The sequence below is a fragment of the Garra rufa genome, chromosome 23, assembly GCF_049309525.1.
Source record: "Garra rufa chromosome 23, GarRuf1.0, whole genome shotgun sequence".
NCBI lineage: Eukaryota > Metazoa > Chordata > Actinopteri > Cypriniformes > Cyprinidae > Garra > Garra rufa.
In genome coordinates, this window is record NC_133383.1 from 4515001 (window position 1) to 4533170 (window position 18170).

At 41.2% G+C, this 18170-nt stretch overlaps 1 protein-coding gene across 1 annotated transcript in view; it reads left to right on the plus strand.

Annotated features, from left to right (window-relative positions):
* Nucleotides 1-11: 11 nt before the first annotated feature.
* The window catches only part of ccar2 (cell cycle and apoptosis regulator 2), a 24556-nt gene continuing 6397 nt past the window's right edge, over nt 12-18170 (plus strand). Inside the window, exons 1-13 of the mRNA XM_073830215.1 lie at nt 12-86; nt 168-283; nt 523-582; nt 673-758; nt 869-983; nt 2716-2851; nt 3180-3297; nt 5138-5287; nt 5365-5575; nt 5655-5765; nt 14851-15014; nt 17754-17880; nt 17986-18114. Of these exons, the coding sequence (XP_073686316.1) occupies nt 571-582; nt 673-758; nt 869-983; nt 2716-2851; nt 3180-3297; nt 5138-5287; nt 5365-5575; nt 5655-5765; nt 14851-15014; nt 17754-17880; nt 17986-18114 (1359 nt within the window). The 5' untranslated portion in view covers nt 12-86; nt 168-283; nt 523-570. The remainder of the gene's footprint in view (nt 87-167; nt 284-522; nt 583-672; nt 759-868; nt 984-2715; nt 2852-3179; nt 3298-5137; nt 5288-5364; nt 5576-5654; nt 5766-14850; nt 15015-17753; nt 17881-17985; nt 18115-18170) is intronic.

An 18170-nucleotide genomic window follows, 5' to 3' on the forward strand; every position in this document is an offset into this window, starting at 1 on the left:
CACCAACGGTACTGGAGGAGAACTGCAGGTCAAATCAAACGACGTCGTTTTCTTACAAATACGACCGCCTATGAGGAATAACAAACGTAAGGAAACACTCCATGAATTGTACCTCACATTTAATGTTTTTGTACGCTCTCTCATGCTGTGTTTACAACCAAACGCAGTTTAAGGCGTTTCACCGCTTGATGCCGCTGCTGCGAAACGCCCTTTCGATGAACTGACACAAGACAAACAAAAGCATCAACGTGGAGGAAAAACAGACTAAGAACACAAAATACAAGTAAGTTTTGCATTTCAAACATCACAGTGCATTGTTTAACATCTTTACTAATAGCTACGTCCTAAATGAAGATCTGCGGATACGGGAAAACTGCATTTAAACTGCCGTTTCTGTAATGCTGATGCAGTAGGAAGTACCAATCACACATGCTACTGTTGACCTACACAACAAACAGGCAAATTATTATCTCACACATCTAATTCGTGCATTTCTATTCTGTATGCATGTGTCCCAAATAGCACTCGGTATACTTTCTTTTGCATGCAAAGGAGAAAAGAGAATCTGAAATGGAGACACAGGTATATGATGGGAATTTGTTCATTATTATTGTGCATAAAGATACACTTCTGATGTATTATTGTGTAAACACTAAATGATTGTGTGTTCAGATGAGGCAGCGTGTGTTCACCGGGGTGGTCACTCAGATGCAGGAGCATCATGGGATTGTGGATCAGGAGGTGCATTTCCCAGTGAGGTTTGTGTTTGTGTGTTTGCTTTATTCTGTATTAATGAATCATAACCTGATCAGGTTAATGTGATGATATGAGGTCTGAGGTTCAGGAGGGTTTGTGGTTTGTGCCGCAGTGTTGTGGTGGGTCGTGTGCCTCTGGTGGGTGAAAAAGTGTTGGTGAAAGCGGTCCAGGACCCCCTGAAGCCCATCAGCTGGACGGCACAGAAAGTTCAGACGCTAAACGGACAGGTGAGAAGAAGTGTTTTCGGCTAATACACTACCAGTTTTGATCAGTAGGATTTTTTTATGTTTTTTAAGTCTCTTTTGCCCACTAAGCCTGCATTCATTTGATTTAAAGTACAGCAAAACAGTAAAATTGTGAAATATATTTACTGTTTAAAATAACTGCTTTCTATTTGAATATATTTTAAAATGTAATTTATTCCTGCGATTTCTAAGCAGATTTTTTTTTATCTTCCATTACTCCAGTCACACGATCCATCAGAAATCATTCTAATATTCTGATTTGCTGCTCAAAAAATTATTATTATTATTAAGTTGAAAACAGCTGAGTAGAATTTTTTCAGGTTTCTTTAAATAATAAAAGGTTCAGAAGAACAGCATTCATCTGAACGTATCAATTTCTGTCATTCTTTTGAATGGTATAGTGTATAATGTTACAAAAGCTTTTTATTTCTTTCAGATAAATGCTTTCTATTCATCAAAGAATCCTGAAAAATGTGCTCAACTGTTTTAGATATTGATAATACTAATAATAATAATAGTAATAAATTACAAATCTTACTGTTCAAAAACTTTCGACTGGTAGTGTTTTTCAATAACATCCTCCTTAAGAAGCTGCTATATAGTAAAAATGCATAAATAGTTTGAAAAAGAACGTGTTTTTTGGCATTAGCAATGCTTGTAATGCATCATTTGTACAGTAAATAATACAAATAATTCTGCATTCTTCAATGCTTTTCTTGATTTTGGGATGAGGTCTAATTCTTTATAAGTTCTTGTCAGTTTTAAAGCACAGAAAGATGAATTTCCACTAAACATACACGACCTTTCAATAGTTTTGGGTCTGAAATTATGTTCTAATGTTTTTGAAAGTCTCTTCTGTTTACCAAAGCTGCATTTATTTGATCAAAAATACAGTAAAATCAGAAATATTCTGAAATATTGTTGCCGTTTAAAATAACTGTTTTCTATTTGAATATATTTTATAATGTAATTTATTTCTTTGATTTCAAAGCAGAATTTTCAGCATCATTACTGCATCGTCACACGATCCTTCAGAAATCATTCTAACATTCTGATTTTGCTGCTCAAAAAACGTATTATTATTATTGTTGTTGTTATTATTAAGTTGAAAACAGCTGAGTAGCATTTTTTTCAGGTTTCTTTGATGAATAGAAAGTTCAGAAGAACAGCATTTATCTGAAACAGAAATCTTTTGTAACATTATAAATGCCTTGATCGTTACTTTTGATCAATTTAAAGAATCCTTGCTAAATAAAAGTATTAATTTCTATAAAACTGACTCCAAGCTTTTCAGTGGTACAGTAAAAAAATACAGTAAAATCAGAAATATTCTGAAATATTATTGCAGTTTAAAATAACTGTTTTCTATTTGAATATATTTTAAAATGTAATTTATTCCTGTGATCAAAGCTGCATTTTCAGCATCAGTCTTTAGTGTCACATGTTCCTTCAGAAATCCTTCTAATATGCTGATTTACTGTACGATTTGCCTTATTTATAAATAGTTTTTTATTTATGAACATTTATATTAATCGCTAATATGCCTTATGAGAAAATGTAAGCTTCTGTGGTGTTAAAATGATCTAAAATGACAAAATATGTAAATGTTTGGTTTCTATGTGCTGCATATTTAATGACTTGAGAGTTTAATGGATGAGTGTTTAATGCCTGATCTTCAGAGCTTTTGTGTCGTTCTCTGGTTTCTTTCTGCCAGCCCTTCAAATCTCCTCCTCCGCTGCTGCCCTCCATGTCATCCAATCTGAAGCCTGGCATTTTAGGGACCAAACCGCAACCTCTGCTGAAATCTCCTAAAATACCACCGCTGATTCCCAGCATGCAGCCAAATCCTGGTATGTGACGCAGTGTAACTAAAACTATTATGGAACATTTTTGTTAATGGAAATACAGCAAAAATAAATGAAATAATAAATATTAGATATAAATGTACACTTTTGCTCATTTTTTTGATCAAATACACATTAAAAACGCTAAAACTGTGAAATATTATTACAATTCAAAATAACCGTTTTCTATTGTAATATATATAGTACAATGTAATTTATTCCTGTGATTAAACCTGAATTATTAGCATCATTACTCTAGTCTTCAGTGTCACATGATCCTTCAGAATGATATCTAATATTCAGTGGTCATATAAATGGGTCTGATATGTGACAGGTGGCATGATGCAGATGTCCCATCACCAGCAGATGTCCTGGAACGGTCCGTTTGACGGTTGGGGTGGAGGACGAAAGAGACACTCTGAGGTCATGGGAGGACGTAGAGGTGGACGCTGGTGAGTGCTTACTAGCATAGTGCATACTGTGCATAGTATACTGCAAAAAAAAAATCCAGTGTGCAATGATTTAAACACTTTTAAACAGCTTTATGCTACATTGTTGTCACATGACTGTGCTACATTTCACATTGCACTGTAATTTGGCTTCAAATCTCAGATGAAAAACATTTTGACCTTCCTCTACAAAATAGTGGATTACGTCGTAAATATTCATCAATGACATCTAATATTTTGCCTTTTATCACTGTTTGTGTTTTTCTTTTTCTTTAGAAGAAATATTAACCAAATCAAAAATGTTATTTTCTAAAGCGGTTGATTTGACATGCTTGACCCATGAGTTGCATCCAGTTATTATATCATAGACATAAAAATTGTACATTTTTAGCCTAATTTTGCATAGAACTTTTGGCTGATTAAATAATAATGAGTTAAAATTGAGGTTGATGATCCAGCTTTATTATTCGTTATACAAGAAATGTAAGATTAAGTGCATTTCATTGTGGCACGGATGCATTTATATGATCAAAACTGCAGTAAAAATTCTGAAATATTATTACAATTCAAAATATCTGTTTTCTATTTGCCTATATTGTAAAATGTAAGTTACACCTGTAAACAAAGCTACATTTTCAGCATCATTACTCCAGTCTTCAGCGTCACATGATCCTTCAGAAATCATTCTAAAATTCTGATTTGCTGCTCAAGAAACATTTCTGATTATTATCAATGATGAAAACATTTAATACGCTACCAATCAAATGTTTTTGGACAGTAAGATTTTTTTTAATGTTTTTTAATAAGTCTCTTCTGCTCACCAAGCCTGCATTTATTTGATTTAAAGTACAGCAAAAACAGTACAAGTTTGAAATATTTTTACTATTTAAATGACCTGTTTTCTATTTGAATCTATTTTGAAATGTAATTCATTCCTGTGATTTAAAAACTGAATTTTCAGCATCATTACTCCAGTCTTCAGTGTCACATGATCCTTCAGAAATTATTCTAATATTCTGATTTGCTGCTCAAAAAGCATTTATTATATATGTTGAAAATAGCTGGGTAGAATTTTTTCAGGTTCCTTTGATGAATAGAAATAAAAATCATGTCTTCATCATCACTTTTTATCAATTTTAAAGCATCCTTGCTAAATAAAAGTAATAATTTCTATAACCCCCCCCCCCCTCAAAAAACAAACTCTTTTCTCAAGCTTTTAAAGGGTATAATGTATAATGTTAAAAAAAGCTTTTTATTTCAAATAAATGCTGATCTTTGGATCTTTCTATTCATCAAAGAATCCTGAAAATATTTACTCAACTGTTTTAAATATTGATGATAATAATAATAAATCAGTAAATAGCAAATCAGTATATTAAAATGATTTCTGAAGGATCATGTGACACTGAAGACTTGAGTAATGATGCTGAAAATGTAGCTTTGATCACAGGAATAAATTACATTTTAAAATAGAAAGCAGTTATTTTAAATAGTAAAAACATTTCACAATATTTCTGCTTTTGCTGATTTTGAATCAAATAAATGCAGCCTTGGTGAGCAGAAGAGACTTCCTTACGAAATTGTTTTTAAATCAAACGTTTAAACAGCATTTATTTGAAATGCCAATCGTTTGTAACTTTATAAGTGTCTTCACTGTCACTTTTGATCAATTTAATGCTCCCTCACCAAATGAAACTATTGATTTCTTTCAAAACGCTTACAGTTTGATTTGTTTCAGCGCCTCACTCTGTTGTTTTTGTGTGCCCGTCCTTGAAGACTGTCTTGTTTTTATCGTTCTCCTCTGCTGACGTGTGTCCTTGTTGCTCTTTGTGGCGTGACTCAGGGAGGACGGCGGCGGCGGGCCGTGGGGAGGAGACGCCATGCACCAAAAACGGAAAAGATGGAGGGCCACCTCAGAGGAGGAAATGCCCAAAAAGAGCAGCCCTGTAACCACACACAGCACTCCGTTGTTCTCCTGTTTCTCCAGAGACACGTAAGTAAGTCAGAAACAACATGCTGGATGGTGTGATGAAGCGTAAACTCATCGTGATTTCCTCTTGATTCTTTCAGCCAGGCCTGTGATTATCTGGAGCTTCAGCGGCGGTACCCACACCTGCACCTGCCCTCCAACCTCTTCCACCTCCAGCTGTCCTGGACGGAGAGTTTCCCACTCGACCAGCCTCTTATGCTGAGAGGACCATGTCAGTTTCATGTGGGATCAAACCAGCCGGAGAGTGAAGCAGATGTTTGCGAATCCACAGATGATGCATTTGCCGTTAGGGTATGCGTGTCACTCTTTTAATAGATCATGTGACCATGCAAGGCTCAAATTCTCAAGAATGGTTTTGTTCTCTTGGCAGGTTCTGTTGTTTTCTCTACCGTGCCTTGAGGACTTGTACTCACAGTGTTGTAACCTCTCAAAGGACGGTCAGACGCAGAAGGAGGCCGTACATCCCACTTCACTTCTCAAAGTAAGAACGTTCAGTCCTCAATGTCTCTGAAATCACAAAATACAAGTTCAAAAACTGGGTTTTTGCACGATGCCATAGACCATTTTTTAATTCCCCAAAGAACCTTCAACTAGGGGTGTAATGATATTATCAATATTGTGGTATCGTAATAGCAAAACTGTCTTGATATTATCGTGGTCACGTGACGATATGAAACGATAGGTCTTCCGAGCAAAAAGTGTAGTTTTTAAAGGTCCCATATTGTCAAAATCGAAATTTCCTGGCTTTTTTCATGATAACTGAGGTCTAGGGGCTATGTAACTACCATATGAGTTTCAAAACAGTCAATCCACAGTAAACTGCACACAGCCTGCTTAAAGTAGCTGTCATTTTCACGAGCCGCTGTGACTTCCGTAAAAATGTGACGTCCGATCTACACAGTCACCGCCCCGAGCGCCAACCACCGTCCCACCCTCCTTTTGTCAAACCCAGACAATATTGTGTCCATAACATTGCTAAGCAACAACAACACGAAAACAAGCCGAGAAAACCCTGTTCAGTCGATAGATGTCGAAACTACATCATTGCACAGGCTTCAGAACAACGTTAATATAAGAGACCAGTGGCACGTCAACTTCAGCCTCTTTCACACAGCGATTCCGGTAAATACACGGATAATGTTTCCCATGATTTGTTCCGGAGTTGTTTGATTTGGTTCATTCACAGTTGTTTTCCGGAATCTGTGCGATACATGCATGAGTGCAATCAAATTCATAAATTCATATTAAGATTAATGTTTTAAAAATAACAATTTGAAAACAGAAATATTACAGATATAAATAACTGAACAGATCTGCCAGCAGATGGCGGCAAGACACTGATTTAATTACTGAATCATTTCATTCATTTGATTCGTTTGAACGGATGGTTCATTCAGGAATAAAGCAAGTGACTCTCTGTTTGAATGGGAAATTGAACCATTTCACTAGATTCGTTTAAAAACGCACATTCATTCATAAACGAAACACCGCTGTGTTTGAATAGAGATGCGCAGCAGCTCAGTTGTGATTTGTTTCAGATTACTTTTGATGACGAAACAGAGCAAAATCAGGCAATAGTGTTATAGTCAGACACTGTAAGTCACTTAATAATAACTTCTTATTTATTTAACTGCTGTATTAAACAATCGCGAAGTCCTTGTGTTCTTTTGCGTGATGCTTCTGAAGACGCTTGATTAAATTTGTGGTGTTGTAATTCGAAACACTACTTCCACCTCTTGAAACTTTGACTTTGCAAATATTACAATTTTCAGTGCTACTAGCTGCTGTATCAAGAGTAAAATATTTCCAGATCAGGGACATGTTTACCGCGCTGAGGTAGACTTTGCATGTGAAATTTCCCTCTGAACTCGCCTGTCACACTCACGTCACATGTGGTTGTGTAAGCAGCGCAACGTATTGTAAATGTATATTATTTTTAAGGCAATGTTTTAAAATAATTGTGTTCTTGTATGAATTATTATAGTTTTTACAGTAGACTATTATTACTTGCTATTTATTTAATCAAACTGTTAACGGTATCGAATTTGGATCGGTCACGCATCACCGATATCCGATTCATTCAAAAAGCTTGGATCGGCGTCGATACCCATCCAGAGTATCGGATCGATGCAACCCTAATCTAAAGCAGATCACCCGCCTGCCCTGAGAGGTTTGGCATGACATGAAGATGGATGTTTGTACAATTTATCTCTTAACAGGGCTGAATACTCACTGTAATTTGATAATTTGTTAATGTGTCATTGTGTCACTTCATCATTACTAACTTATTAACTACCCATACACTAACATCAACAAATGGCTTGTTAAAGTTGATATTTTGACATGACTCTACTTGAGAGGGCCCAATCATAATGAATTCACTGTTAACTACTTACTAAACTCAGCTCATGATTTATGTTATTCTGTCTGTTAAACACACATGTACTACCACAGTGAGTATTCAACCCGGTTAAGATATGTTGTGTGGACTTTCAAGAAGTCAGAGAGCAGAGGTACAGGATCATCACGGCCGTGTCTAGATGGAGATTGAACTCTTTGCAGTTTGAGCATTTTCTTTTTTTTAGAAATTGTTCTACAAATGTTCTTTTTGGGGGTTTTGGGGGTTTTATTTTTTATTGATCTGTGTATAAGTCACAGTAGGGTGAGTTTGAAGGGAAAGAGATCAGTCATTTGTGTATTTCGTATTTTCTACACTTGATGAGGAGGATCAACTAATCCTTTGCCACCCAAAAATGTTTATGACAAAACTGAAGATGTCAAATGCTTAAATTATGGAGACTGGAGTAATGATGCTGAAAATTCAGCTTTGGATCACAGAAATAAATAAATTTTTAAAATGTATTCACATAAAAAAAAAGAGTTATTTTAAATTGTAATAATATTTCACAGTTTTACAGCTTTTTCAGTTTTTTGTTTTTGATTAAGTAAATGCAGCCTTGGTGAACAGAAGAGGCTTCTTTTAAAAAACATTAAAATCTTTAGGGCTGGGACACGATTAATCGCGATTAATCGCATCCAAAATAAAAGTTTATGTTAACATACTAAATGTGTGTTTACTGTGTATATTTATTATGTGTATTGTCACGGGTGGGAAGAAACACAGGACAGAAACTCACAATTCAGCCCCGGAGGGTGGATTTATTAATGAGAGGTTGCAATAGTGTGAAAACAGTTGGCGGTGTACTGAGTGAAGCTCGTGACGGTCGGTGCTCTCAATCCTTGTGCTCTGTGTAAATCCAGTGATAAGTGCAGGGGAATCGGTTGTCAGCTGCTGTCTGGAAGAACAGAGAGGAGAGAAACTGTTAGCGTCTGAACTCTGTGGAGATCAATCTCAAAGTGATTCACCGGCGCGCCGCTTTTAAGGACGCCGGCTGATGAGCGGCAGCTGAATCCGATTCCACTGTGATGAGCGTGTGGGCGTTGCGCTCGTTGGTTTCCAGGGCGACGCTGATGATTGTTCGGGACGCTCGTCACACTCCCCCCCCCTAAGCGTCGGCCTGGTCCTGTGGAAGACATGAGTTAGCAGGGGAGAAATAGGGGGTGGGTGGGGAGTGACCCCTGACAGACCTGCGAAAGCTGCCCAGATCCGAGAGAGTCCATCCGCGTTGGAGTTGGCGGCCCCGGCCCGATGTTTGATGTCAAAGCGAAAGTCCTGGAGCGCGAGAAACCATCTGGTCACCCTGGCGTTGGTGTCCTTAGCCTTGGCCATCCATTGGAGTGGGGCGTGGTCAGTTACCAGGGTGAACCTCCGGCCTAGGAGGTAATAGCGCAGCTCCAGGACTGCCCACTTGATGGCCAGGGCCTCTTTTTCTACCGTGGCATAATTTCTCTCGGCTGGGACCAGCTTTCGACTGATGTAAAGGACTGGATGCTCCTCGCCCTCCTGGACCTGTGAGAGGACTGCCCCGAGGCCTGTGTCCGAAGCATCCGTCTGTAGCAGGAAGGGACAGCTAAAGTCGGGAGCCCGCAGGATCGGTTCGGAGGTGAGGATCCTCTTAATTTCCTGGAAGGCATCGTCTGCTGCTGGAGACCATTGCACTCTCTCTGGCTGTCCCTTCCTGGTCAGATCTGTCAGGGGGGCGGCTAGAGAGGAGAAGTTAGGGATGAAACAGCGGTAATATCCCGCCAACCCCAAGAAAGCCCGTACCTGAGTTTTCGTCTTCGGTTTTGGTGCGGACCTTACGGCTTCTACCTTCTTTTCTTGTGGCTTGATCAATCCTCTTCCGACTTGGTAACCCAGGTACTTGGCTTCCTGTAATGCTAGGTGACACTTGCGGGGGTTGGCGGTCAGCCCAGCCTTTCGTAGTTCAGTCAGCACCCTCCGGAGACGGTCGAGATGGTCCTCCCATGCCTCTGAGTGGATGACTACATCATCCAAGTACGCGGCGGCGTACGCTTGATGCGGCCGGAGGATGACATCCATTAGTCGTTGGAAGGTTGCTGGGGCTCCATGAAGACCGAAGGGGAGGGTCCGGTATTGCCAATGGCCGCTGGGGGTGGAGAAGGCGGTCTTCGGTTTGGCGGTTTCCGAGAGAGGTACTTGCCAGTAACCTTTGGTTAGGTCCAATGTCGAGATATACCGGGCCCGTCCCAATCGGTCTAGGAGTTCATCCACCCGAGGCATGGGGTAGCCGTCAAACTCCGATACTTCATTGAGCCGCCGGAAGTCGTTACAGAACCGGAGGGTGCCGTCCGGTTTTGGGACCATGACGATTGGGCTGGACCATGGGCTGCGAGATGGTTCAATCACCCCTAACTTCAGCATCTGTTGGACCTCGTCCTCAATAGCCTGCCGACGAGCCTCTGGGACCCGGTACGGCCGCTGCCGAACGACGACTCCAGGTGGGGTGCGGATGTCGTGTTGTAGAACGTGGGTCCGCCCGGGGAGTGGCGAAAACACATCGGAGAACTGACCGATCAGGTGTTGCAGGTCTCCCTTCTGGGCGGCAGAGAGGTGGGGGTTCACATCCACAACCACGGGTTCGGAGGTGTTGAAGGCCACGAGCTGGTCCATAGTCCCGACCCATCTTTTGAGGAGGTTTACGTGGTAGATTTGGTCTGGCCGTCTTCGGCCAGGCTGTCTGAGACGATAATTAACGGGCCCGAGTCTCTCGATGACGGTGTAGGGCCCTTGCCAGGTGGCGAGGAATTTGCAGGCCGCTGTGGGGACTAGGACCATTACTCGGTCTCCCGGCTGAAACTCCCGTGGTTGGGCGGTCCGGCCGTAATGTCGCTGTTGAGCCTGTTGTGCTTTGGCCAGATGTTCCCGGACTAATGGCATCACCCGGTCGATCTTTTCCCTCATCTGCTGTACGTGTTCCACTACAGAGCGGTGACGGGCAGGCTGCTGCTGCTCCCAGGCCTCCTTCGCCACATCCAGGAGGCCACGGGGTTGTCTGCCGAAGAGGAGCTCGAATGGGGTGAAGCCAGTTGAGGCCTGAGGGACCTCTCGGACGCCAAAGAGGACGTATGGAAGCATCAGGTCCCAGTCCCTCCTGTCCTCTGCTGTGACTCGTCGAAGCATCTGTTTAAGGGTTTGGTTAAAGCGTTCGACGAGTCCATCGGTCTGTGGGTGGTAGACGGTGGTCCTCAACTGCTTCACCCGCAGCAGCCTGCAGAGATCTGCCATTAGCCGGGACATGAAGGGAGTACCTTGATCGGTCAGGATCTCGGAGGGTATGCCCACGCGGCTGAACAGCTGGAAGAGCTCCTGGGCGATATTCTTGGCGGTAGCCTTTCGAAGGGGAACAGCCTCAGGATACCGCGTGGCATAATCAACCACCACGAGGATGTGTTCATGGCCCCGGGCAGACTTCGGCAGCGGGCCCACCAGGTCCATCCCGATGCGCTCGAAGGGCACGTCGATGATGGGCAAAGGAATCAGCGGTGAGGGGGGAGGTTTCCTCGGGGAAGTCCGCTGACAAGTGGGGCAGGCTTGACAAAACCGTTTGACTTCACCGTCCAGACCGGGCCAGTGGAAACGGTCTCGAATCCTCCGCACCGTGTTTTCCTGCCCCAGGTGGCCAGCCATGGGGTGCGAATGAGCTAGTTCCAGGACTGCCGCCGTCTTTGTCCGGGGAACGACGAGTAAGCGTTTTTCCTCCCCCCTTCGCTGTGCGACACAATACAGCAGGCCATTTTGGACCACGAAGTGCGGGAGAGGGTGTGGGGCTGGTAGGACGTCTCGGCCATCCACGGTTCGTACTTGACTCCAACAATGTTTGAGCCGGTCGTCCTCTCGCTGCTCCCTGGCGAATGAGCCCCCTTCAGTAGCCTGTTGGAAGACATCATAGAAAACATTAGGGTGTTGTGAAGGGGACTCACCATCTCTCCCGCTATCCGAGGCCAGAAGGACTGGGCGACGGCGTGGTCCACGAGGTGTCCTGGGTCTTCGGCGGCTCCCTCTCGGGCTGGCAGGCTGGGTGGTGGCTGCAAACAGGCGGTCAAAACCTGGCCAATCCCTTCCCAGCAGTACCGGTACGGGGAGATCCTTGACGAGGCCAACCTCTACTGGCCAGGTACCTGAGGAGGCAGAAATAGTGACTCGTCGCAGTGGGACTTGCCTCGTTTCTCCGTGGACACAGGTAATGGGTAGGACCGCTTTGGATTCACCCTTTGGAGGTAGAAGATGGGACTGGACCAGGCTGACCGCGCTGCCGGAGTCCAGAAGGGCACGGAACACTTTTCCGCCGATTTTCACTTCCACCTCCGGAGCTCCTGATGGTAAGTCGGCATGTACAATGCAGCCTGCCAGCCAGTTTTTGGTAGGGGTCGTTGGAGCTTCCGTTGGCATGGGTTCATCCCGCGGAGAGGGGGCCGCCGGCCTGCTGAATGGTCGCGGTGTGCCCTCCAGCGCGCGTCGCTCCTGGACCACCCTCCGGGGAAAAGGCGGCGCTCTCTCCCCGGCCTCCCGCTGTTGGGTAGCATCCGCCAACTCCACCGCATCGATGAGCTCTTGCAGTGTGGATGGACTCCTCATACTCACAGCTTGGCGATGGGGGCGGGGTAGAGCCCGCAACAGGCGCTCGATGACCACGCGCTCCGCTACTCGATCTGCTGATGGGTTACCTTCTAATAGCCAATGACGGGCCAGGCGGGCGAGTTCAACGACCTGGGCACGGGCGGGAAGTCGAGGTTTATATTCCCAGTCGTGGAACAGCTGCGCAGCACAAACCGGGGAAAGTCCCAAACGACCGAGAATTTCATTCTTCACTTCCGTATACTGCTCCGCTGCCGTAGGAGAGAGAGAGAAATATGCACGCTGTGCCTCGCCGGTGAGAAGGGGTGCCAGCGCCCGTGCCCAGTCTTCCTGTGGCCACTCTTCCGCCGTGGCAGTGTTTTCAAACATCTGCAGAAATGCCTCGACGTCGTCATGAGGCGTCAGCTTTGGCAACAGCCGGACCGCCTGGGTGCGGGCGTCTAATAGCGGAGCGCGTTGGGCGGCGGTGGCTGCTTGAAGGGCTGCTAATCCTTGCTCTGTTTCGCCCTGCCGGGTGGCCAGATGTTCAACAATTTGTTGTTGGCGGATGCTGACCTCGGTGAGGCGTTGTAGAAGCTGGTCCATCTCGGGGGAGGAGCGCACGCCTACCGCCGTGGACCGGGACATGGTGAAAAACAGAAAAGAACAAATAGGTGAGAAAAAAAATGTTTTCTGCCTGTGAAATCTTCACCAATCTGCCTGCATTCTCCACCAGACTGTCACGGGTGGGAAGAAACACAGGACAGAAACTCACAATTCAGCCCCGGAGGGTGGATTTATTAATGAGAGGTTGCAATAGTGTGAAAACAGTTGGCGGTGTACTGAGTGAAGCTCGTGACGGTCGGTGCTCTCAATCCTTGTGCTCTGTGTAAATCCAGTGATAAGTGCAGGGGAATCGGTTGTCAGCTGCTGTCTGGAAGAACAGAGAGGAGAGAAACTGTTAGCGTCTGAACTCTGTGGAGATCAATCTCAAAGTGATTCACCGGCGCGCCGCTTTTAAGGACGCCGGCTGATGAGCGGCAGCTGAATCCGATTCCACTGTGATGAGCGTGTGGGCGTTGCGCTCGTTGGTTTCCAGGGCGACGCTGATGATTGTTCGGGACGCTCGTCACACTATATATAAATACACACACATACATGTAAAGCCTTTAAAAAATACTTATATGTGTGGATAGTTATATTTGTATTTAATTTAGATTATATATAGAATTATAAATATTTTATTTATTTTAATTTAATTTTTATTTTCAGTTTTCTTTAATATACATGTTTGTGTGTGTATTTATACATACATTATATATACACACAGTAAACACACATTTAGTATGTTAACATAAACTTTTATTTTGGATGCGATTAATCGTGTCCCAGCCCTAAAAATCTTACTGACCCCAAACATGATCCAAAATTTTTAGTCTAATGTTTTTTTTTATATACATCACCAGTTTTCAAAAGTTTTTGAACAGTAAGTTTTTTAATGTTTTAATGTTTATTTGATCCGACGTACCACAAAAACAGTACAATTTAGAATTTTTTTACTATGTAAAATAGCCGTTTTCTATTTGAATATATTTTAAAATGTAATTTATACCTGTAATTTTTAGCATCATTACTTGAGTCACATGATCCTTCAGAAATAGGACAAGTTTGAAGGGAAAGAGATCAATCATTATTCATGTATTTAGTTTTTTTTTTTTTAATTGATGAGAAGGATCAACTAATCCTTTGCCACCCAAAAATGTTTATGACAAAACTGAAGATGTCAAATGCTTAAATTATGATAGTATTAAATTATTTAAGTTAATTTCAAACTCCTCCTTAAAGATGCTGTTTGATTAAGTTTACCCTCAAATGTTAATTAATGCATTAACTATCAAACATGTACTAACATGTAGTTAAGGCTGCCGTTATTCATCCATGAATCCGTATGACTCCAATCGTAGTTAAGGATAGCTCTGTGTTAGTTCATAATTATGTGATGAATTAAGTATTAATTTAGGCATTAGTACATTATTATTCATGCACGCTTATTGTAAAGCGTTTTCAAACTTTAAACAGTACTGTAGCTTTGCAGGTAGGTTTCTTGAAGCATCTTGGAGACGTTGCCACAGTTCTTCTGGATTTAGTCTGTCTCAGTTTGTTCTGTTTCTTCGTGTCATTCCAGACAGACTGGATGATGGTGAGATCAGATCTCTGTGTGGAGCACTGGCTGTTTTTAGACTCCTTGTCCAAACACAAATCTCAATGGATTATTACAATTAATTGCAAAGTGAATGTTTGGAAATGTAAACTGATATTTCCTACTGACACACTACAGTCAGCAAAACGGAGAAATAGCTGACTGTTCTAATCACTTTGACCAACACTGTATATTAAAAAGTCCTTTTCTTGCTAAAAAGTCTAAACTATTAGTCAGACGAAATAAGGCATGTAGTAGATTGTGTGTTAATCATTTAGAGGCCTTTGCTTGCCAGATATGATAAAGTATGTTTTATAGGGTTATGATATAGTAGCTTTATAGAGTTTAATGTTTAGTAGTGTTATTGGCTCTGTCTCTGTGTTGTAGTTTTTGATGGTGGATAATGGAGGTGAACTGCGGCTTCCAGGAGGTCACTGGTCACCCAAAGCGGACGGAGCAAATCCAGTGAAGGACAGTTCGACGCTGGTCAACACTGCGGTCCGCTGCATAAAGGATCAAACCGCTCTGGACCTCTCGGCCTGCACGCAGTGGTCTGTATATTTAATTATTAATTTCAGTTAAATACAGTTAAGCTTTATTGGTCTGATTATTGTCTTGCCAGACAGTCTATTACAGATTGTCTATAAGTAAGATAATAAGATAAATTACATTTATGATTTAAAGTTTCATATATAGACAATTATTTTTTTTTTGATGCATTAAATTGATCAAGTAAACAAACATTTCTATTTCAAATTAATGCTGTTTTTTTACTTTCTGTTCATTAAAAATCCTGAAAAATTACAAAAAAAAACTAAAAAGTAATGATTAGAAGTGTTTCTTGAGCAGCAAATCAGCATATTGTAATGATTTCTGAAGGATCATGTGACAGTGAAGACTGAAGTAATGATGCTGAAAATTCAGCTTTGGATCACAGAAATAAATTAAATATTAAAATGTATTTACATAGAAAAGAGTTATTTTAAATTGTAATAATATTCCACAATTTTACAGCTTTTTCTGTATTTTTGATTAAATAAATGCAGCCTTGGTGAACAGAAGAGACTTCTTTTAAAAAAAACATTAAAATCTTACCGACCCCAAACATGATCATGATTTCAAAAGTTTTTGAACAGTAAGATTTTTAATGTTTATTTGATCCTACGTACCACAAAACAGTAAAATTTAGAAATATTTTTACTATGTAAAGAACTGTTTTCTATTTGAATATATTTTAAAATGTAATTTATTCCTGTGATTTCAAAGTTGAATTTTTAGCATCATTACTCCAGTCACACGACCCATCAGAAATCATTCTAATATTCTCATTTGCTGCTCAAAAACATTTGTTATTATTATTATGTTGAAAACAGCTGAGTAGAATTTTTTCAGGTTTCTTTGATGAATAGAAAGTTCAGAAGAACAGCATTTATTTGAAATAAAAATCTTTTGTAACATTATAAATATCTTTATAATCTTTTGATCAATTTAAAGCATCCTTGCTAAATAAAAGTATTCATTTCTATAATTTCTTTGCCAAAAAAAATAAAAATTCAAGACTCCAAGCTTTTGAATGGCATAGTGTACAGTCGTGGCCAAATGTTTTGAGAATTACATCAATATTGGAAATTGGAAAAGTTGCTGCTTAAGTTTTTATAATAGCAATTTGCATATACTCCAGAATGTTATGAAGAGTGATCAGATGAATTGCATAGTCCTTCTTTGCCATGAAAATTAACTTAATCCCGAAAAAAAAACTTTCCACTGCATTGTTAAGAAGGGTTCAGGGCGTCCAAGAAAGTCCTGCAAGCGCCAGGATGGTCTCCTAAAGAGGATTCAGCTGCGGGATCGGAGTGCCACCAGTGCAGAGCTTGCTCAGGAATGGCAGCAGGCAGGTGTGAGCGCATCTGAACACACAGTGAGGCCAAGACTTTTGGAAGATGGCCTGGTGTCAAGAAGGGCAGCAAAGAAGCCACTTCTCTTCAAAAAAAACATCAAGGACAGATTGATCTTCTGCAAAAAGTATGGCGAATGGACTGCTGAGGACTGGGGCAAAGTCATATTCTCCGATGAAGCCTCTTTCTGATTGTTTGGGGCGTCTGGAAAAAGGCTTGTCCGGAGAAGAAAAGGTGAGCGCTACCATCAGTCCTGTGTCATGCCAACAGTAAAGCATCCTGAGACCTATTCATGTGTGGGGTTGCTTCTCATCCAAGGGAGTGGGCTCACTCAAAATTTTGCCCAAAAACACAGCCATGAATAAAGAATGGTACCAAAACACCCTCCAACAGCAACTTCTTCCAACAATCCAACAACAGTTTGGTGAAGAACAATGCATTTTCCAGCACGATGGAGCACCGTGCCATACGGCAAAAGTGATAACTAAGTGACTCGGGGACCAAAACGTTGAAATTTTGGGTCCATGGCCTGGAAACTCCCCAGATCTTAATCCCATTGAGAACTTGTGGTCAATCCTCAAGAGGCGGGTGGACAAACAAAAACCCACTAATTCTGACAAACTCCAAGAAGTGATTATGAAAGAATGGGTTGCTATCAGTCAGGATTTGGCCCAGAAGTTGATTGAGAGCATGCCCAGTCCAATTGCAGAGGTCCTGAAAAAGAAGGGCCAACACTGCAAATTCTGACTCTTTGCATAAATGTCATGTAATTGTCGATAAAAGCCTTTGAAACGGATGAAGTGCTTGTAATTATATTTCAGTACATCACAGAAACAACTGAAACAAAGATCTAAAAGCAGTTGAGCAGCAAACTTTGTGAAAACTAATATTTGTTTCATTCTCAAAACTTTTGGCCACGACTGTACAACGTTACAAAAGCTTTTTATTTCAGATAAATGCTGATCATTGGATCTTTCTAATCATCAAAGAAAATGTACTCAACTGTTTTGAATATTGATGATAGTAATAATAATAAAATGTTTCTTGAACAGCAAACCAGCATATTATAATGATTTCTGAAGCATCATGTGACACTGAAGACTGGAGTAATGATGCTGAAAATTCAGATTTGATCACAGGAATAAATTAAATTTTAAAATATATTCAAATAGAAATAGGTATTTTAAATTGTTCCAAATTTCCAATTTGACAGATTTTCCTGTATTTTTAATTAAATAAATGCGAGCTTGGTGAGCAGAAGAGACTTCTTTAAAAACATTAAAAATCTTACTGTTCAAAAACATTTGACTGGTAGTGTAAATGTTGGTAATATGTCTTCTATATATTCATTAGTAATCTGCACATGTCTCTAAATGTCTTTCTCCCTCTATGAAGGCACAAGATGGCGGAGCTGAGATATCTTTCCGGAGATAAAATGGAGACAGTTGTGGTCTTGATGCCAGATGTGTGGAATCTAGTGCCAGCTGAAGAAGACTGGGCAAAATTACGACAAAAACAGCTGGTACTGACTCTGAGATCAGAGTTTATAAATATAATGCATAAGAAATATCCTTGAAATAACATCAGAGAAGTCTTCAAGTTTGTCTGTTTCTTCCCTGTCATCCAGGATGGTGATTTGTCGCTCCCAGAAGGTCCGTCTGTGGTTTTTCACCCCTCCACTGGAGTGAATCTGTCTGTCATGTCTCTAGCGTCACTGGTGGAGCCCCAGATGCCTCAGACGCGGGACAGCTGTGAGGTGTGTAGTTACATATATATATATATATATATATATATATATGTATATACTTCTAG